The 22119-nt window shown below is 36.5% G+C and overlaps 1 protein-coding gene across 3 annotated transcripts; it reads right to left on the bottom strand.

The window, feature by feature from the left end:
* Positions 1-8632: 8632 nt before the first annotated feature.
* man1b1a (mannosidase, alpha, class 1B, member 1a) lies at positions 8633-21766 on the bottom strand. 3 transcript variants are annotated; one of them, XM_026196469.1, is made up of 14 exons: positions 21746-21766; positions 19139-19267; positions 18049-18157; positions 17686-17873; positions 16895-17031; positions 16151-16260; positions 15851-16042; positions 15163-15311; positions 14843-15031; positions 14441-14631; positions 12449-12569; positions 10927-11121; positions 10466-10597; positions 8633-9804 (listed from the first exon to the last, which is right to left on the bottom strand). In XM_026196469.1, exons 2-14 carry the CDS (start codon positions 19238-19240, stop codon positions 9598-9600), a joined length of 2022 nt encoding a protein of 673 aa, XP_026052254.1. In that variant the 5' UTR covers positions 19241-19267; positions 21746-21766; the 3' UTR covers positions 8633-9597. The 3 variants fall into 3 exon arrangements, with proteins under 3 accessions (XP_026052254.1, XP_026052252.1, XP_026052253.1); XM_026196467.1 differs by having other exon boundaries at positions 21400-21763; XM_026196468.1 differs by having other exon boundaries at positions 21569-21763.
* Positions 21767-22119: the final 353 nt, after the last annotated feature.

Genomic DNA, 22119 nt, shown 5'->3' with positions numbered 1-22119 from the left:
AAACACATAACTAATTGTCCTGAAAATGAACTTTAATCTGAGCTATTTAGGTGAAGTTGAAAGGAAAGTTAATTTATGCAATAAATAAATACATACAATTTATTCTTTAAAAATACTGTAGATAGATTAACACAAGATCTGGGCAGATAAATAGATAAAGACTAGATTTAAGCATATGTCCCGCCTCAAGAAGCAGCTTGTGCATTTATCATTTTGAACTGCACTCAATGTGCCCTGCAATATTTCATTTTAGCATTATATTCATAACTGTTTATGTTTATTACCTGTTATATTTATTGTTCATTATTTACTGTAGCATCGGGGAGACCTGCCACAGCTCCCAGCTGTTAGTGCCATTCTCTTTGTTATATGTTGCACCACTATTATGTTATATTTCATCGTCATTCTTACAAACAGTGCCCTTACTCATATATTTTCTTGCCATAGCCTGACATGAAGCTTCGGGATAATGCTCAGTCCATAAAACATGGTTGACCTGGGAAGGGGAAAAAACAATATGTCATATTATGAATGCGTCTCTACAGTTTCAACAAACACGAAGCTTTCATTTCATCCCATCTTGAAGTGAATCCTTGCAGCAAAGCAATTTCACATTATGGGTTGTATATAATATGTCAGGAAGTCTCTTCATTTGTATTGATCTAACAGTTTGTGGTAACAAATACCATTAAAGCCATAATGACAAGAATTGATTGCTTGTGCTGTGTCTTCACTTTTGTTCAGAAAAAGTGTAATCAGCTCTCTTTAATGGCTTTAAACCACCACCATATTGTGGGACATAAACATTATCACTTTATAAAACAAATGATCGGCATCACAAATATGGCAGCGATCCAACACTGTGTACTCAGCAGAGGGTTATGTGGGGACTCTGCATGTCTAATTCTCAGTAGAGACAGCAATTTGCAGCAAAAACAGCCAAATGGCCAAGGATGACCACCTTAGCAGCTATCCAGTGACCACTTTTCTCTTGCAACACCCTTGACCTTTACTAGTTTGCCTCATTCTGGCTGTCTGTACCATTTCTGTTCTTATTAAACTTAAGGGCATGTCTCCCAAGGTGCTTTAAAGCTTCATAAAGGTACAGTAGGGGTGAGAATCTTTAGCCAACTCACAGAAATTCATCAGCTTCATTGTGTTTGTAAAACCATTTACCACATTCACATGATTTTTTTTATTGTTCTTAATATTTTTGTTTCTTTTTATATATCTTAATATTTACAAGTCTGAGTAATTCTGAGTCTTGAACAGTAAACTTTAGATTTAAGGATTAAACGAAAGTCCAACTAAAATGTTTCAGAAGTGATATGATACACTGAAATAATTACATTCATATACTTTGAAATAATTATTAATTAATAATAAATCAAAACAATTGACTAAGAATTAAGAGTTATTAACTAAGTATAGATTTAAAACATGGAAATATGAAGTAATACAATGTAAGAATGAAACACATTGCAATCAATAAACAAAAAGTGCTTTGAGTATAAAATAAGGAAAACTTGGTTTTTCTCCCACCCCTAAATCTAATTCTGCAAAATTCAGATATGCCACAAAAATGGCCCAAAACAATAGGAATTTATGAACCTGGAATCTGTCTGCATTGTTAAAACACACTTTGATCCACACAGCCCTCTATCTTTTTTATTGTGTGAGTACAGGTTAGCAGGTAGCACCTACCATTTCCCCATCTCTGTGTTTTCCAGCATGTACCATATGGAAATGGCAACAAGGGTTAGAACCTTTAAATTCTTCAGTGGGGCTCCATTAGCGTGGGTTGCTCTTTCACGCATATGCACGCATACATATGTTAAGAGCCTGTGTGAGTATTTTTACATGCACACTGTTATTTACAGCTGCAGGGCTGCTGTCTGCACATGAACCGTACCGTCCCAACCGCTGCCTCTCAGACAAATGGCTTTGGGCTATTTGGCTAAAGTGACCTTTGCTTTGCTCCCTTTTAAAAAGCATTCACTGAAATAACAAATAGGCAAGATGCTCAATTTGGAACTTGCCACATGGCATGAAATTTAATAGGGACAGGGAAACAACTTGTTGGAATGCACTCGCAGCACTTATTAAGGTTTTTTGTTATGCACAAGGCAACAATTAATGAGTCCCATGTGAAAATGAGCAGAATTATCAAAGTTGTATAATAATATTTTTTGAATCATGAAAATGTGATTTGAAAATATTATCATGATTGTCAGGCTCTACTCAAGTGGGTGTATAAAAACATATTCTATTTTTTTTTTTAAGAAAGCAATAATTATTTGTTTTCAATCAGTCTATTAATATGCAGTAGCCTACATTCAACAATTAATAAACCGAATATCACTGCACTCGTCTCTTCTACTATATGACTTAGGATATTAAACACAACCTTTACTTAGAGTATTTTTATTTATTTATTTATTTTAACACCGCGTAAAGCCCGTTTTTAATCATGGATTAAACTGGTTAATTTGTTTTAAAATGTGGCGCCAAATGACTCGGTGAACGTTAAGGCTAATTATATTTCGCAACAAACAACCAATTACAAACTACCTCAGTGCTGACCTTCATTAGCTTTTAACTATTCATGAACTTTATAGTGTCAAATCTGAGGGAAACTGTTAAAAACATAGAACAGCAAAAACACACGAAAACTGGAGAAATAAACAAGACTTGGCTGATCAACGTCGCAATATTTTCACCTATGGACAGGCAGTTAACACGTCACGCTCGATACGTGATGTATTTGTCCAATCAAAGTCTATTTGATATGGAGGACCAATCAGTTAATCAATTAATAACTCAATAAATCAATCAATTAATCATATGAACAAAGTAATAAATGACTTGTTATAAATGTAAAATAAATGTAGTGATGAATTTATTTGTAATTGCTTGCCACTTTATTTACTTTCAGAACCTGTTGCATAATTGAATGAATATGCAAATTAAGCCGTATTAGGCTATTTAAGTCAATAAAAACGAATCATTAATCAAATATCAGAGGCAGTACCTTAAGATGGCTCTGCATGATTAGTTCCATTCGTTTCCAATATTGCCAAGTTATGGAAAATATAATTATGGGTTGTTAATCATATCAAAGTCTATTTTAAGAAACAATCTGAGATCACCTGAGTATGAGAAAACATAAATTAGAAAAAAAGTATTATTTTTGACAAGGCAAGAAAGGTCGATCAATATTCATTTACACAACAGCCTCTCCAGAAAACTCTGTCCCTGCTCCACTCAGACAGAGCGTGACGCAATTTTGCACACACGTTAAAGGCAAAATTCGTAGTAGATATGGAGCAAAACAAATTTCAAATAGCTTTCACAGCTCAAACTTTTAATAAGCCGCTGAATTTATGAAGTCGACAGGCTTCTTTTTGTCAGCAAGAGAGTGTTCTAGCCAAAATAATGTGCACCGGCCGGGCATACTGATGCTGCTCTTGGTATCGTCTAAGCCACTCTAATCTGCTGCTGAACTTTCCTTTTATTATGCATGTCATTCTGCGTCTTTGTCTTACGGGTCTAGCTGGAGCTCTTTCAAAGAGCACGCACCACGCACGCACCTGTCAGCTCATTTAAGCGCGTGCTCCCCAGCTCAGCTGAGAGTGGCTGTGTTTATCCTTAGTTTATAATCGTCAGTCCGACAGGCCGTCCCTGTGGAGCTGCTGTCAGACCACCGGGGACCGTATGTGACGCATTACGCCCACGCACCAAAGGCCTCTTCAGACAAACCCTGTACCTGCAGCAGGAGGAGGAAGTCGGTGCTTCACTGCATGAGTGAGCTGATTTTTAGAGTCATTTCCACCTCCTTATACGGCAGGTGAATACATCTCTCTCCGTCTTGCTGTCAGTCTCCGATTCTAATTCTGTCCTTCTCTCCATTCACCTTGAAGTCTGAAATCACCTCCTCCTTCCTCTGTCTGGAAGATTCCCATTTCAATACCCAAAACCCTTTTAGTCCGACTTTATGAGTGCTAGTTGCCCATTAACGCTCACTCCCAGAAGGACACCAAAATGTCTTTATCATCTTTATCCTTCTGTTTAATTGTTCCTTACAAATTTACTGGAATGGAAACCTTCTAATTAGTGCTTGTACTTCTGAACTCACAATAAAAAGGTATTTTGAGTTTTGTGTAGCAGGGATGTGAAGTGGGTCTGAAATCAAAGGGTTTCTTTCTTCTTCTATATTTAAAAAAATGCTGTTAACCTGTATTTTTCATAATATTGAAGTCAATGGCTACCGTCAACTTTGGTTATACAGACAGATCTTCTTTTTGAGCTCTTTACAGCTATTTCTCACTCAGCACAATAGAGAGACTGTCAAAGAGAACAACTTAAATACACTGTAAACTTGACTTCCGGGCTACCAGTCCATCTACTCCTTCCTTGACGTTTAAAAAGGATCCTTCAAAGTTCAGCTGCTCTTTTAGCCAAGGGCTTTCAGACAGTTTGGAAGCTTTTACTAATGTGTCCCTCGTTTCACCCTCAGCTCCACACAGATTTCCCAGTATCCAAACAAGCTGGAATACTGGCAGAATTTTGTGTTTACCCCATAACCGCACCCGAGGGTCTATTTAACTCCCTCTCATCACACCCAAACAGCTGTAAACTTCTGGCTAACAGTGGCCATTTCTCACTTTAATGAGGACATTTAGCTGTCACTATTAAGGGACAAACCATTAGAATTCCAAAGAATTCCCTTTCCTGATTAAGTGCCTGTGTTCCACTCAGGTGAAGTTAACCCAGAGCGCATAATCACATTTCCTATCCATCCGTCTGTCAAATCTATTGTTTTATTTATCATTAAAAAGTATACAATAACTTAAATTGTTTTTATTTTTTGACTATATAATTAGTTACTATACTTTAATAGTTTTATATTTAACCTTTGTTTATTTGATTACATACGTTTTATCATGCTGTAGTTTAATTTGTGATTCAAATCTAACAAAATCGATAAAGTTATTTTAAAGGAATGGATCACATAAAAATGATAATTGAGTCACCCTCAGCCCATCTAAGAGGTAAATGAGTTGGTTTCTTCATCTGAACACAATTGTAGATATTTAGCATTAAATGTCTTACTCATGAATGCATTCTCTGAAATGAATGGGTGCCATCAGAATGAGACGATAACGAGTAATCCACAGTCCATTTAGTCCACTTGTAAAGTGAAAAATAGCATACTTTTTAACTTCACACCCTTCCGCCCTTTATACAAAAAAATTGGTTTCTCCATTAAAAAGTCACCTTGTCTAATTCGGGAGAGAAATATACACAAATCATGCACAGTTTATAAGCAAAACTAGTCCAAATCAGAACTGGAATGAATGAATTTGAATGAATTTGACACAACAAAACAAACAAACACATAAGAGATGTCAACCATGTTAGGAAAAAAGACTACATCCAATTAAAGCTCAAGCATTCACTCAATTCATTTGGCTGAACTTACAAGACAAATGTCATCTTCCTTTAATTTGGTGCCCTTTTCTCAGTGGAACCAACAGATGCCACGATGTTTGAAGAAGCAGGAACATTCCTGATGAGAAGGGAAGCAATTATACAGCGGTTTCTCAACACTGGAGAGCTAGCGGCTGCAGGCCTGTCACACTTCACCGTCATGCAGAAAATTGGCCATGCTCAAACTGTGAACTCTGGAAACAAATTTAACCAGATCAGGCCAGTATTCCACAGCTGGACCAACTACCTTATAGCAAAGCAAGTGGATGAATTTGAGTTGGGTAATTCCCAACTCGGCTTTGGGATATAGACCATTGGCTCTCAAAACCAAATGTTTGTGTACTTTGAGCTTTGAAATTGAACCATCAATAATGAATTTAATGTTAAAATCATATTAAAACAGAATAAATAAAACAATCCATGTAATTTTGCTCAGATAAAACTTGTAATTTAAAGGATGTTTAGACACTTTTACACAACAAAAACACTGAACACAACTGGATGGATTAAACATGGTTCTTTTTGCTCTGAAGCTCTCAAATGATAGGAAGTTGTGATGTAAAGTAGTTCTGGGCAGCAGTTCTCTATCATAAATGCATGAGTGAACATGACATTGACATTCTGCAGACAGGTCAGAGGAGTCCGATTTTCCTCGCATCGGCAACCAAGAAAGTGCATGACTGAAAACCCTCATACAAGTCAGCAACAGAAAATGTTCACAGCGGAAATTGGAAATTCTCACAGTGCTGTTTCTGCCCTGGTTGCGATGGGCATCCGACTGGGATCAGAGATAACGTGTACATGGCTGAGGTACAGATCTGAGTCGATGGCAAGCGCTGTACTGCTTGCAATGATTTGAAGTTTGTCAGCGGAAACAAATCTCTGCATTCGTTAGAAAGAACACAGACAATAAAAAAAAAAAAAAAAAGAACAGACAACTTCTGCTTGTCGATTTTATTTTATTTTTGTTATACGCTGTTAATGTAGGAATAAGTTCAAGACGATACACAGAAAAAAAAGTTGTACTTCCAACTGTAGTGCAAATACAACAACAAAAAAAGTAAATATTTAAACATCCTTAAAACAAGAACTTACTTGATAAGCAAAATTGCTACTGTACGGTATGTGTAATGCTTTCAACAAATTACAATGTGTTGACTTGTTTTACAAGAATATATTTTGAATGAACTTTATTTTTATTTTTTGATATTTAGTTTGTTCTCGCAGCATCGACCCATCACATTTAACAGTGCAAGAAACTTTAATACAAGCAGTATTGCTTACCAATAAAAATCGATCTTGTTTTAAGGATACTGTTGCTGAACGTTTCTGCAATACAGCAAGGCATGTTTTTTCCACAGGTATTTACAAGGACAATGTTTACAATATTCAATATCAGAGGGGTCATTTGGCAGGATAGCATTTTTTGTCATGGATTTTAAATTATGAATATGTAATATTATGCATGATTTAATAAATATGAAAAAGCATGCATAATCACACTAGACAAGAATGAGCTCCCTTTTGTAAATAAACCGTAGAAAAGCACATTGTATAATATGAAATCTCAAAGGGTGATTAGGGTGATTGAATTTTCATTTCAGTACATAAAAATGTGATGCATTAAAATATTATTTTAAATAAAACTAAATCAAATTATTAAGGCACGTAAAACACAAAAGAACCCCAAACAAATCAACAACAAAAACGTGTGACAATTGCTATTAAAGGAATAGTTTGCCCAAAAATGCAGACAATTTGCAGAAAACTAACTCACTCTCAGGCCTCCAAGAGTTTGTGTCTTCAGTAGAACAGATTTAAAGACATTTTGCATCACATCACTTGCTGACCAATGGATCCTCTGAAGTGAATGGGTGCCATCAGAATGAAAGTTACAGAAACCGCTATAAAATCCATCAATAATGCATTTTAACTGGAATCCATTGCTTCTGGCTAAAACATGAGCCTATAATCTATAATATTGCTTCCTCCGTCCTCTGACATCAAAATCCAGAGACAGATTTGTTTAGAACGGTTGGCTTGTGAACAGTACTTGATCTGTGCATATTTCTCTTCTGATTTTCACTCTTTATGTAAAGAGCACTCATTTTATCCGAGAGCAATGGTTTAAGGTTAACATATCTTTATGATGGCCTGGAGTTCTGTGGATAACTTATGGATTATTGTGATGGTTTTATCAGCTATTCACACTCCCATTCTGACAGCACCCATTCACTGCAGAGGATCCACTGATGAGCAAGTGATCTAAAGCTAAATTCCTCCAAAGCTTTTCTTATGAAGAAACAAACTCAATTACAACTTGGAATGCCTGAGGGTGAATAATTTTTTGGGGAAACTATTGCTTTAACAATTAACTTATTTTAGTTATGCTTTACAAATGTCAACAACCTCAAAGACCTCCTCGTATCTTTACCATTATGAAAACCAGTGCAGCTGTGCTGGATATTAATACATCGAACACAACCTGACCTTCACAAACCCTCATCAGATCCGTGTCCACTCCGGGCTCCTTCATTTAACACTCGCTCGCGAGCACAAACGGTAATCACAAACCGCTGATTGCAGCAAAGAGACAAGAGAAGCAATCAGGGAGAAATCTCTCATTATCATGCGATCACTCTGTATACTATAAATCGAAAGGCACAAGCGATGCAGATTTTGATGCTGTATCACCAGAAGCAGCAAGAGGAATGTGACACAGAACAGACATGCAATGTAATGCAAATGTCAATCACCCTGAAAATGGATGGTTTCAGATGAAGGATTATTTTGTGCTTGTCTGACGCCTTCTGAAAGCCTGAAGGTTTTCTATGGATGATTGCTGTTTGACCAAAGACACATGAGATGACAGGAGAAACAAAGACTTGACGGCACAGACAAACTCAACAGGTGATACGCACTAGGAGTTATATGTGAAATGAAGTTGTGCAAATATCAGACTACATTTATCAATCTTAAAGTAACAGGGCAGCTAAAAATGTTGAAAAATAGTCTGTGATTATTTATTCACCCTCATGTCATTCCAAACCTGTAACACTTTCTTTCTTGAAACGTAGAAAGAAGAAATTAATTGACCGTGAAGAATGTAATTTAGGTTTGTGTTAAGTAAATGATGTTTTCATTTCATTCCTGGGTGAATGAATCATTTAATGCTTACAATCATCAAACATATTGAAACGGATGGCAGCATGTGGATATAGATTACCACTGTGCTCTAATATGACATGGAAACTCTGTAGCTTTATCATTGCTAAGAATTCATTTGGACAGCAGTATTTAGATTTTTTTGCACCATCAGATTCCAGATAGGTATTCAAATAGTTATATCTCAGCCAAATATTGTCCGATCCTAATAAACCATACATCGATGGAAAGCTTAGCAGGGCTCCGGGTGGCACCCACTACATCAAATCATTAGCGTTCTCTGAAGTACACACACTAAAATCAACATGAATAACCGAAACACACACAATCCCAGAGGGTTCCCAAATAAATCTCAAGATAAAGTACTCAGTATGTTACCTAATGCATCCTGACTTGCACAAAAGGGAAACATTTAGAAATTGACATGTAGAGTCTTTTTGTAACAGCCTTCAAAAATAAAGGCGAGCCACTCACATCGAGAGCATCCATCTGTGCACACAGAAATAATGATGTTAACAAAAAAAAGAAGTCTTTATTTTACAAAGTGCCTGCCGTGTGATTTACGGCGCTCGGGCACTAATGTTTCTGTCCCAAATATGGCAGATGGAACATCTAAATACTGCGGCAGCTGAATGGCTTTGTCCAACATGCAAGAGTGTCACACTTTGCAGGCACTCCATGAGCTCAAAAGTAAGGAAACAATATTTGTGGTATTTCACCACCCATAATGTGTAAAACTGCCAGAGAATCTGTTCTTCTGGGTCTCACCACATTTAAATAAACATTTAAAGTGCACAGTTAAAGATTGGTGTGGAACACGCCACCTCAGACCAGAAACATTCCCACAGAGAAACTCTGAGGGGCCACTTCCTGTGGAAGCCTGCATCATTTCCGGTTGAAGCCAACACCAAGTGAGGATTAGCATAATTCTGGCCTTCACCCTCATGAGGTGGAGGGCCATATTGGCAGTGGATGGGCCTCCGTGTTGAACACGTACTTATCCAGACTGATCAGCTCGCTGTCGTCAGAGAACAGGAGGAAGAGATACTTCAGCGTCTCGCCCAGGAAGAAACTCTCCATCTTATCTCTGGGCACGGGGTTCACGGGGTCACGGACGTTACCTATGGAGGTGTAGCCCCCGCTGGGGACCTGGGACAGGAAGCAAGTAAGAAGCAAGTCAAGTTTGTGTTCATTGGGCTATGAAATGTTTCTGAATGGGACCAACAAGTCAAATTACTTACTAAAAATTACTGTCATTTTATGGCTGATTACAGATAAGTGGATGAGATTAAAATTCTATAATATTTTAAATCCCCTAAAAACTAAAAAGTGAATTGAAGCATCAATTTTGAAGTTTGCCTAAGGTTATATTTAACTCTGACATAAAATATTTGATATAAACCTATGATATATCTAATTATTAAACATGTAAAACTATTAAAACACATTTTAATTAATTGAAATAAAGCTGAAATGAAATAAAATAAATATTCAATGAAAAAGTCAAATTTAAAGAAAAACTTGAAATGTTAGACTAGTATATAAAATATCTAAATATATATAAAAAAAACTTAAGAAAATAAAAAAAAAACTTAAAGAAAAATAAACTAGAATATAATGAGTTGAACTAAAGATGAAATAGTAAAAATAAAAGCTCTTCAAAATATCAATAAAAATAATAACGGTATATAAAATACTAAAATAACAATTACAGTAAAAAATAAAATACACACAAACACACATATGCATTACATACATACATAAATATACATACATAATATACATACAATATTTTGTAGTTCTTACTCACTCTGGTGTACTTGTTGAAACTTTGCAGTATGTCCCAGCCCCAGTCCCTGTATTTGCTGTCCTTGGTGAATCTGTACATGTAGAACAGACTCTCAACGGTCTCGGGTCTCAGCAAGTTGTGTCTGTCTGCAGGCTGCACACACATACTGGGAGAGTTAAATATCTGTTCATGTGAAAGGGCACCACATTTTTATAAAAGTCATCCTCATCAGTGCTGAGTGCAGAAAAGATGTTCTTCAGAACAGATACTAGAAAAGATAAACACAAAGGCCTTGATTGGACAGTCTGAACACAGTTTCTCCAATATTTGGGGGGCTTATTACCATTTCATTTCTAGATGAAGAAAAGTAAATGAATGATGGCTCCATTCTAAAAGCCTGCATCAGCAGTATAAGGCCACGGCTCCAACCGCCCAAGGAGTTTATTGTCAGAAATGAGTGGTGACTGTACATGTTAATGTACCTTCACATCGATGTCCCGTCCGTTGTTGGACTGCAGGTTAAAGTGAGCGATCTCTGGGCTCAGGCCCGTCTCCATCTGTGCATACATCTGATGACACGTCTCCATCAACTGCAGAGCCAGGTCCATGTGATCAGCGGGCAGACCGTTGTGAGCACCGAGAGCCAGCGTGCCAGGAAGAAAACACACCAAATGATCCTGGATCAGATGGAGAGAGTGTTGTGATGGAGAAAGAGTTTAATCCTGCAAAGACTATTGTATCATATTTGATACGAAAACGTATGTCTGAAAATTATCAACATGATCAAAACTTTGCTGAGAAACCTGATGTACACAATCTTCTACATAACTCCAGGTGTCTGTTTCATAGTACATAGGTTTCTTATATACCGTATTTTCCGGACTATAAGTTGCACCTTTTTTTACATAGTTTGGCTGGTCCTGCGACTTATAGTCAGGTGCAACTTATTTATCAAAATTAATTTGACATGAACCCCGAGAGAAATGGACCAAGATAAAACATTGCCATCTACAGCCGCCAGAGGGCGCTCTATGCTGCTCCAAAGTGCTCCTGTAATCTACACTGAGCAGCATAGAGCGCCCTCTGGCGGCTGTAGACGGTAATGCTTCTCCTGGTGCTTGGTTCGAAATAAATGCGATTTATAGTCCAGTGTGACTTATGTTTTTTTCCTCGTCATGACGTATTTTTGGACTGATGTGACTTATACTTAGGTGCGACTCATAGTCCGAAAAATATGGTATATTAAATAGCATTATATGCACAATTAAAACTAAAGAGGTTAGATGATAAAACTAAGAATTAAATAGCTTACTAAGACTTTTATTATTGGTAGACAGCGTCTATATGCATTTTCTTTATATGCATTTTACTGTATGTACATTTTCTGCGATACTATTATAAAGATCTTATTGTGTTTCATTAAAAGTTATTAGAATTGTATTTTATTTTTTGACCACATAAATATTAGCAGCTACATCAAATTGCATATTTGTGCTCAGTTTGGGTCTCTGAATTAAAAGCGTGTTGTTGTTCTTTTTCTCCTTGAGGATGAGTTCCATATTTTATTATATATTATACTACATGAGTCATAAAAACCTGATGTATTAAATATGATACAGTTTTTTTTAAGATTTAAGATTTGTAGTAAGATTTAATCCTAGATATTATAGGATCAGATGCTGTGCTGCGTGGTACAGATTAAAGCTATTAATAGTGTAACCCCATGAAAAAAAAATAATAATCCCAAAGAAAAAAAAAAAAAAATCACAATTTTTCCAAATCCGTATACTGTTATTTTTCCATGTGGAATCTTTTTATTATTCAATGTGGAAAGTATATATTTTTTTGCCATTTCCAAGTTTCTGTTGTACGGGAAAAAACACAGCATACAAGTTTGGAACAGCATGAGAGTGAGCAAATAATAACATTCTTTTCATTTTTTTCAATGAACAATTCATTAAGAATGACACTTGGAAGCAAAAATGAGGTGAAGTTATGACACACCATTTTAGGATTGAGATGGCCATTGGACAGCTCCCCAACGAAGGTCAGTTTACTAGGAGAAGTCTGTCTCAAGAGATTCTTTCTGACACCCTCTATAGCCTGAAGATAGTCCTCTAGCAGCCTGAAAAGATATAGATGCATCACACTCTGCATTTGAAGTGATTAAGTTTGCCCCCTAGAGGCAAAATGAGCTACTGCATTGCAACTGTACAATAATACATAAAACCAAACATATAGAAAGAGCTTCACTTCAACCCCATTAAGGTCTTTGTGAGATTACACAGACAGGAATCGGGATACAGAGGTCATTTAAAAGAACCAGCTTCCACATCAATGACTATAGTCATTAAGAGTCAGTGTCTACTGAACCCCAGTGGACACCTTTTTATTGAATTATTCAAAACGGAACCCTATGAAAAAAGTACTGTGGAGCGAGTTTAAGTGATGTCAACACAGCGGGAGTCTAACGAGACTCAGGTGTGAGCAGAAGCACTGACGTGAATGACAATGACTCGTCAAGCTCCGGCAGAAAGAACAGGAAGACAGAATAACATCCTGTCAAAAGCAGAGAATGGCTGATGTCGCATTTCCCCAGGAGCGAAGGCACCTTGGCACCAACCCTAATGGTGGACATGTGCAAAACGTGCCTGTGACAGTTGTTGTCATAATGCTGGTGTCTTGCAGGGGCTTTTTCACCCATTTACTGTCAATAAGACAACAAAACTTCAGTTCAACTGGTTAGAAAAGTAATAGCACACCTCACCTCAAAAAAGCCAAGTGATTTTAGGCATCATAATATTATAATGTATGGTATAAAAATAGTATACATTTCCAAAAGTAAAATGGCATTAAAAGATGGATATTCATTGTTTAAATTTGCTAAAGAATGCATTTTTATTAAATTAATTTCAAGCATTAAATGATGGCAAAGGTCATCTAAATGTAATAATAGATAAAATAAGCATACAGAAGTAAATATCCAATAGTGTCCAACTGATATTGATCAGTATAATACATATTGCGTATATAATATAATATAATATATGTATTTATTTTTTCTTCCTTTTTAAAATTATGAGTAATTGCCTTTTGAGTGTAAAGCAGGTAAATTAAATGTAAAATAAAGGAAAGAAACATTCAATAAAATATTGACTGACCATAATAAAAAAATAAAAAGAATAATTAAATAAAAAAGAATTAAATACATAAAATGCATGAAGTGGATTCCTACTAAATAAGTATGAGTAATAGTGATGCTGGAAATCCAGTTAAAAATATTGCATTAGTATACCAGTTTATATATATATATATATATATATATATATATATATATATATATATATATATATATATATATATATATATATATATAATCAGTTTGATTATCCAATGGTTGTTCAGAAAGTCTGTTTTTAAAAGAAGGATTATTTTTGTGACTGTTTGATGTTCTTAGATGTGCACAAATTACACTCTTCAACTTTATTCTAATTCACAAGAGGTTTTTAAGTGCTAGAATGCAGACGGTGACATTCAAACAGAAAATCACCTGAAATACAAAATATAATTTAAGACCTCTTAAAACTAATTCCACCAACATCAGAATAAAATGTTCCAATAGTGAATGCACTGAAGTCCTCTCCAGGTTTCTCCAATGCCTGTACCTTTATCACTGTCAAGGCTAAGTAGCATGTCTACGCTTTTCAAAAAACTGTCCTTATGTAATGATTAAAACGTGCTCCGAGTCTTTTTTTTTTTTATATATATATACTTTTCTGGTGCAATTCACCCTTTCAGTGACTGACAATGTTAATCAATCATATCAGCCCATGTGTGACCAGAATCATAACCTCAGTACATTAGGCTCAGTGAGCATCGTCAATTCCCTGGGACCCATTAGCTAAAAGCACCAATGGGCTATTGACACTCGGTCCAAGCACTGAATTTATGAACTGAAATCAGCCAAAGCTGCATTTGAATCTGCTGTTAACTCACTCAGTCTCCTTCTTGCCACCCTGTAACCACTGTTTGAGCAGGTACTCATAGTAGCTGTCCGCACGGGCCCCCAGCGTAAAGGCCCCTCGACGTGTGAATTTCCCACTGTTTGTGTTGATGAACATGGGAACCAGACCGTCACGCTTTCCCTCCAATCGGTGAACCTGTCTGGTCACCTCCTCCACTGCATTCTAAAAACAGAGGGCAAAAAATAATAATTAATAATTAATAATTAAAAAAAAAAAAAAAAAAAACAGAAAAAAGCTTTTAAATATTAGTGAAAAAGAAGAAATGAATTAACAAAAAAAATATATATATATATTATATATACACACACACACACATTTAAATAAAAAAGTAAAATAATAATACTTTTTTTTGTTGTTGTTGAAAAGATAGTACCTGGTACTGTGGGTCCTGTGTGAGTCGGCTGAGCTCTCTGAACTCCAGCTGAATGCTGGTCACCTCTGCGACTGTGCTGTCAGTGGTCCATCGTGGAGGATGAGCGGTTCCTTTACCGATGTTCACGTCAGAGTAGGGGATTTTAGATGGGGTTTTGAAAGCAGGCATTAATCTGAATCCAATGTCTTTCTGTGAGAAAAGAGACACAACATGTATTGAGTTCTGTGGTCCATTGAAATAAACCTTTAAAGCTATACTTTACATTTACTAGGACAAAACTGAATGATAATGGAGATGCTACTAAGATATGAAGTACTCACAGCTTTATCCAGGAAGAGAGTGTCTCCGGTCAGGTGGTATGTGCTCAAGAGACCTCCCAATATACGGATGGTACTCTCAAAAAGATTCACATCCACATTCTTGGAAAAGGCTAATTCTGTCTCAACCCACTTCCTGGCCTCTTCAAACTCTATTACAGGAAGAATTAGAGAAAGAGGGGGGAAAAGGGAAAATATATTATTTTTCCATTATTATTTGAAGTTTTTATTGCTTAATATACACATACATATACATAAATACATACACACATATATACAAATACATACATATTTTTTTTTTTTTCATTAAAAAAATAAATAATTCATTTGCATATTGTAATTGACAAAATTGCAGCTTGACTGGAACACACTACATACAAAAAAATATTTAAAAAATAAAGTCATTTTATGTTTATCTTGATTCTTCTTTATAAAATCTATACATGAAAGCCATTTGAAAGGTCGCAAAAATAAATAAATAATAAATACAACTCAGATTTACAGTGGCCTGGCTTTCTATTACAAAATGAAAAATGGTCAGTTTTAATAAAAATCAGCATCTGGGAAATTAAAAAGTGCCTGTGGCTGAAGAAACACCCTCATGTTGACAATAGGAAAGAAAAAAAGAATACATCTGAAATCTGAGCACAGTGATCATGGAACAGACAGAAGCTGTGATTATACGACTCACCGTCTTTCAGACCCAGGATCCACATGGTGTCCAGTGCATCAATGAGAGTTAGGCCCAGGCCGAACCACTCTCCATGGGTCTTAGACATGGGCTTCAGTTCATCATGACCCCACGCAAAGGCCTTATAGCCCTTCCATGCGTGCCTGAAGGCCTCCCTCACCGCCTCCACACGATCCACAGCCTTCACTGTGACTGTCACAGAAACACATTCAGATGATCACGTGTTAAAGATCAGCCATCACAGACAAGCCAAACTTTGGCATGGACAAATGCCTCAAATTACAGGATCAATTCTGATACCTGGTGTTAAGCTGGCAGCTTTCTCGACATCAGCCACGGTTCCTTCTTTTCCATGGGCGGTGGACTGAAGCTCCGTCCCCTGCTCCGCCTCGATCATCGCCCCACGCCAGCTAGGAATCCAAAAACTGGCATCAGTTATGACAGCAGTTTATCGAAGATCCAACCCAGAGATTCAACACCCGTAATCGCACCACTTCCTCCCACACTCATCACAATTAAAAAACGCAATTACACACGATCGGGAGATGGAGTTCTGTAACAGGACACAGCTGGAGGAACTGAAAGCTCATCACAACTCACTTCAAACCCGCTGTGTTACCAGCTCAACTGTTAATAAACTCTTCCCTAGAGCTCTAGCACTCCACAGGAGTGTTTATCTTCAGCTCCTGTTGTCTATTTCTCTGCTCTTTCTAAAAAAGAGAGGTCATCCTAAAATGAAAATCCTGTTATTTTTTACTCACTCTAACATTCCTTCTTTTTATAAAACAAAAAATGTGATATTTTTAGCACACTTTCTGTCACTGTAAGGAGCTCCAAGCATGAGAGTGAGACTAATTACAATAAGTGCCAATAAAACTCATAATTACAGTCTGAGCTTTAATACCTCTACTTAATTAAAAGGTTATACTAATATAAAATACTAAGCCAATAACAAATAAATGTCAATGTCTAATCCCAGGCGAATCATCATTCTCAAAACTCTCACAGAAAATGGGCTAATTTCTTGAATGTAATAAGCCAAACCTAATGACTGTTTTTGCTTCTTTCCCTCCGTCTTCATCTCTCTTGACCATGGCTTCTTCTCCATCTTTCACCTGCCAGTCTGACACATTCCCTCGCTTCTGTAGGACTGGAGGACCACGCTTGCTAGGGGGCTTCCTCTGCAGATTCATACCACCCAACATAAAAAGAGTAGGTGAAGAATCTAGTATCTTATGAGGAAGGGCAATTAATGTGAATGCACTGATTTAAAAAAATCTTCAACCCTTGTTTTTTTAGAATTTAGAAATTCTAGCAAATTTTGGTACACTTTCTTTATTACTGTTAATATTTGCTCATTAATTTATTTATTTATAATGCTTTAATTTTGTATTTAAAAATAATTGTACCTTTTTGTATCTTTTTAGATGATTAAATATTCATATTAAATTATTTTTAAATTACTTTTAAAGCTTTTATTTGGAATTTAGAAGCAATTGTAATTTTGGTATATTTTAATTTATTAATATAATTAATATATTAAATACTGAATTAAGAAACTTACAGTAAAATTCTGCTCTTTTTAGTCAGAGCTGTAAAAAACCTTTGCAAATGAGTAAAGAAATGATAAAGTGAACAATATACTATTTTGCGTATCAGTAACATCTGAGAAGTATACCCACTAGGGTTGCAAAGGGGTGGAAGATTTTCTGAAACTTTCCAAAAATCCCTGGAATATTCCAAAATAAATTCTTGAAAGTTTCCAAAATTTCTGGAATGTTTCCGAAATTTACTGGAAAATGTTCCACCTTTTTGCAACCCTAATTCCTACTAACCATAGCTGGAGGTTTGGGAAGTAATGGAATGCTTGGTCTTTGAATCTCTGGCATCACTTCTGGTGGGATGTCCTGGACCCCCGGGACAACTCCTGGTGGGATCTTTTGGATGAGGCCAGGAGGAATGGGCCTGAGACCTCCGTTATCCATTTCAACCCAGTCCTCCTTCAATGATCTATCAGAGAGTCCTGGAGAATAAACAGACACAAATACATAATATGTGAATTATTAATGCGATGTTTAATAAAACATCTTCACCCAGTAGCTAATATAAATGGGCAGAGGTTGCACCAATCATCCAACTTTTGTGTTTTCCCCTTTCATATCCAGTGAAATATCATTAGAGGTGAATGTATGAAGTACCTCTCCATTGATCCGTCAGGCTGGGATAAGAAAGAATCCCACAGATGAACAGGAAGGCCAGCAGGAAAAGAATCAGACTACGCTGAAGCCGAGACAACTGCTTCCATTTCTGCCACAACAAACAAAAAATTCAAGGACAATTGGAGGAAAGTGCAGCAATTTTATATTTGATGGCTTGCAACTGCAATGACTGCCAAATATACAGTACTAAAAATACATCTGCATGGAAACAAAAATATGATTTATCCCTCAGGTTCTCTCTCAGTACAGACCTCTTTATAATTTAATCAACCGAACTAATTCATTCGACGTGAATCTCAGATGATGGGAGACATTAAAGGGATAATTGTCTTAAAAATCTATTAGTTTCCTCGCCCACATATTGTTATTTTCTATCTTCTTTGAACAAAAAAATTAAATACAATACCTTTCAAAAGTTTGGGGTAAGTTAGACTTTTTAATGTTTTTCAAAAGAAAGTCTCTTAAGCTCACCAAGACTGCATTTATTTGATGAAAAAATACAGTAAAAACAGTTATATTGTGAAATATTATAAGTTAAAAGAACCATTGTATTTTGAAATGCCATTTATAATATCAAATCTAAACTTTCACTTGACATTACTTCACTTTTGAGTGTCACATGATTCTTCAGAAATCATTTTAATATGCCGATTTGATGCTTAAGCAGCATTTCATATAATATATGAATTTTATTTTGAATTAAAGCTAAACACATGTGCTTGGGCTAAGCAGGGAGCACACGTCTGCTTTTTGGAGATAATTGATTATATACAAATTAGTAGATTAAATAAAAGAGGGTGAAAAAAATCTAGGGTTTTGACACCTAAGACTGAACACGACACCTGCAGTGCCAGCATTCTGTTCTCTGAATATTAAATAGATTTCAAGATATCTTGCAGACAGGAAAATGGCACTTATTAACACAAACAAATAAAGGAGGCAGAAGCCATCAGCCTTCAAACATCACCGTTAATGAATAAAAAATACATAATGCTTCATATTTTTGTCCTGCAAAAACCAGGTAAAGAGTTTAGATGCCATTTTAAGAAGAAAATGCCCAGGCACTAACCCTCCAGCAGGACTGTCTCCGGTGCTTGCCGTTGGTGTAGCCGCGGCTGTGCTGGTCTCCCAGCGTCAGAGAGACAAAGTCCTTCCTCTGTGGCGAATACATCTCGAACACAGCCACCACTCAAAAACACTGAATCAAATAGGTGAGGGAGGAAAAAAAAAGACAGGAATGACACAGATATCAAGTGATTTTCCCACAAATCACTTTTCAAAACATGAGCTGGTCTGTTGTTCCAGTGACACTGATCTTTGCAGGTCCCTGAGGAGAATCAAGGTGTAAAATACAGATCTGTTCAGAAGATTAATTACCACCAGACTAATTCTGGACTAAATCAAGGCAGGGGGAAGCACACTGGCATCCATCTGATCTGAGAACAGCACCATGAGACGGAGCCGTTCACCTTGTTGTCCCGGGGCCATGAGAGCCATGTAAGAGGGGATTAGGAACATTAGCCTAAATCCATCTGGTTTCTATCATACAGTACCAACCTGAGCTTATGGGATGGAATAGATTTAAAGACACTGGCCTGCCAAGATGACACACATATGCTGCTTATACAGGAAAAGGTTGAATGCAGGTTGTCCCAAATGCAAATTACAAGCAAAATTCCCTGAGTGTGTAACTTTAGTATGCAATGAGCTTCAAGCTCTGTTTGAGACAAGGTTCCCACACTCTTAAACCATTTCCACGACTTTCCTGTTGCTGGATTTGAATATTTCTTTAAAAAAAAAAGATTGATTTAAGATTTAATTTCTTAAATGTTTTTTTTTCTCCACTAGAGGTTGCGTATTTGAAACAAACAAACAAACGTAGTTTGTTGATGGCTGGACTGAGTGTGGAATCATTAGGAGTTGTCTTCATCCTCACAGCCGATGCAATCAGAGGAGACTCGGGCAGAAATCATGTTCATGGATGAGCTAATGATTTATTAACGTAGTAGAATGAAGCAGGGTGAAGTTGATAGACATCAGAGCAAAACGGGGCCACTGAATGAGCGCGACGCATGGCTCGAAAGCAGCGGAGCTTTTATCATGCCACATTCGACTGCTTCCGCTCCTTCCGGTTGTGCGGATGTGGGAAAAAAGCAGTGCTGTTTTATCATACTAGATACGTTTGAAAGCTCTGTTATACTGTTACCCTGTGCGGTCGTCACCTGTCTAATAAAACACATGCCATATTAAAGCACCTTTCCATGTTTTCTACAAGACAAAACCGGAAATCGAGGGTGTGTGATGTCATCGGCAGGCGACACAATGAGACCATTGACACGGTCTGTGTCACTAGTTAAAAATGCTTTTTTCTCTGGATTTAAACATTCTTCGAAACATTTGGGATAATGCATGTACACAAGTAAGCAAAATATATAACACTTTTCTAGTGTATTTTGCATATTTTAATTAAAGAAAAAATCTTATTGTGCCTTTAATGAATCGCTCCAAATGATCTGTGAACCAGTCAAATGATTCACTAAAAAGAATCAACTCAAAACAACTTTTGAATTACACATTAGCCATTAGTTTTATACTACACCAGTAAATTTCTATTCAAAGAAAACTCTTAGAATACAACATTGTCAATCAATCAATCAATAGAATCTGATCTGAATAGAAAATCTGATCGGATTCTGTGGGTTATGTTGAGTCATATGACAGCTTAAAATTTTCACCCAACTCTATTCCACTATTTTTACATTTACAACATTAACATTGACCTTGATATTTTTATATACTTTGATATATTTTGAACCTTTAAACTTTGGCCTAAAATCATAAGTCAGTCATTTAAGCTGTCAGCCATTATACATTTTGTCATAAAATGTGGCTGCATCTTCTGAGGTAACTGAAAAGTTTGGGCCATATGCAATACCCATTTTTATTTTCTTGACAATATCATTTCCATTTGGTGACAGCGCCCAAATTGGTCAAAAATCATAAGCTTTTGTATAGTAAAAAATTATACTTATGGCTTCTAAATCTATTTTTAATTATAATCCTCATCACTGACAGAAAGTCACTTTAGAAAATACTTGAATATATGGTGCTGGACCAATACTAGCTATTTTTATATTACATTGGTCGATTTCTTATTGTACACAGCTGTGCTTCAAATGCTTTGGCAATACAAATGTAACGTTTGTAGTCAGACCAATAAAGCACAGTAAATGAAAAAGAAAGAGAACAATGCACTGATTCTATATTAACTGCTTAACCCATCTGCTCAGGTAAGGGAGTAAGTGGCCTCCAAACGTATTTTCGTTTTACCTTATTATGAACAACGTGCTGCTCCTGGTTAGGAGGAGGATCTATATGCATGAAGAGGAGCAGGTCACAGCCCATGCAATGCATCCCATCCACTGTGCGAGTAGGTTAGTAACAGTGTACACTCAGTGTGTAGGTGACAGCAGGAGTGGCTATCAGATCTCTATCTCACCTCTATCACGCTGCTCTCCTACAAACCGCGTGTTCCTCCCACAAAACGCTCATTCTCATTTAGGCTGATATGCAGTCTATTCGTAATGTGTCAATCAGTCGAAAAATAAGCATAACCGCTGTTAATAATCAAACAGCTGTGTGAAGGGAAATGTTTATGTGACAGCTCCGTACTCACGTGATCCTCACGCACACGCGTCATTCGCTCGGACTCCGCCCTCTTTTATTAACACGTTCATCACCTTACAACTGATCTTCCCTTACTAAGGCATAAAAAAAATGCCAGAGGACATAATTATACTGATTATAGCGTGGTTTATCAACTTAATGTTTTTATATTTTTATAGCGCTTGGTTATTAATCAACGTTACCACAAATAAACAGAGCTACATTTGGAAACTGTGAACGTCCCATGTAGAATTCTGCTACATACAACCAAATAAAAATGGCAGTAATATACTTATCATTATATTTTATAAATTAATAATTTTAATGCACTTAAATATAAGAGTTGAATTGGCTTTAATACTGTATAAACGTATGTATAAATAA

The sequence above is a fragment of the Carassius auratus genome, chromosome 21, assembly GCF_003368295.1.
Source record: "Carassius auratus strain Wakin chromosome 21, ASM336829v1, whole genome shotgun sequence".
Classification (NCBI taxonomy): Eukaryota; Metazoa; Chordata; class Actinopteri; order Cypriniformes; family Cyprinidae; genus Carassius; species Carassius auratus.
This window is presented reverse-complemented; position numbering and strand designations above follow the sequence as displayed.

Excerpts from the sequence above, each read along its gene's own strand:
- man1b1a (XM_026196469.1), bottom strand. The coding sequence starts at position 19,240 with ATGTATTCGCCACAGAGGAAGGACTTTGTCTCTCTGACGCTGGGAGAC. Across the intron at positions 18,158-19,138 it reads GGAGACAGTCCTGCTGGAGG|AAATGGAAGCAGTTGTCTCG; the intron begins GTTAGTGCCTGG and ends TTGTTGTGGCAG. Across the intron at positions 11,122-12,448 it reads GCCATCTCAATCCTAAAATG|GATCATTTGGTGTGTTTTCT; the intron begins GTGTGTCATAAC and ends CATCTGATCCAG.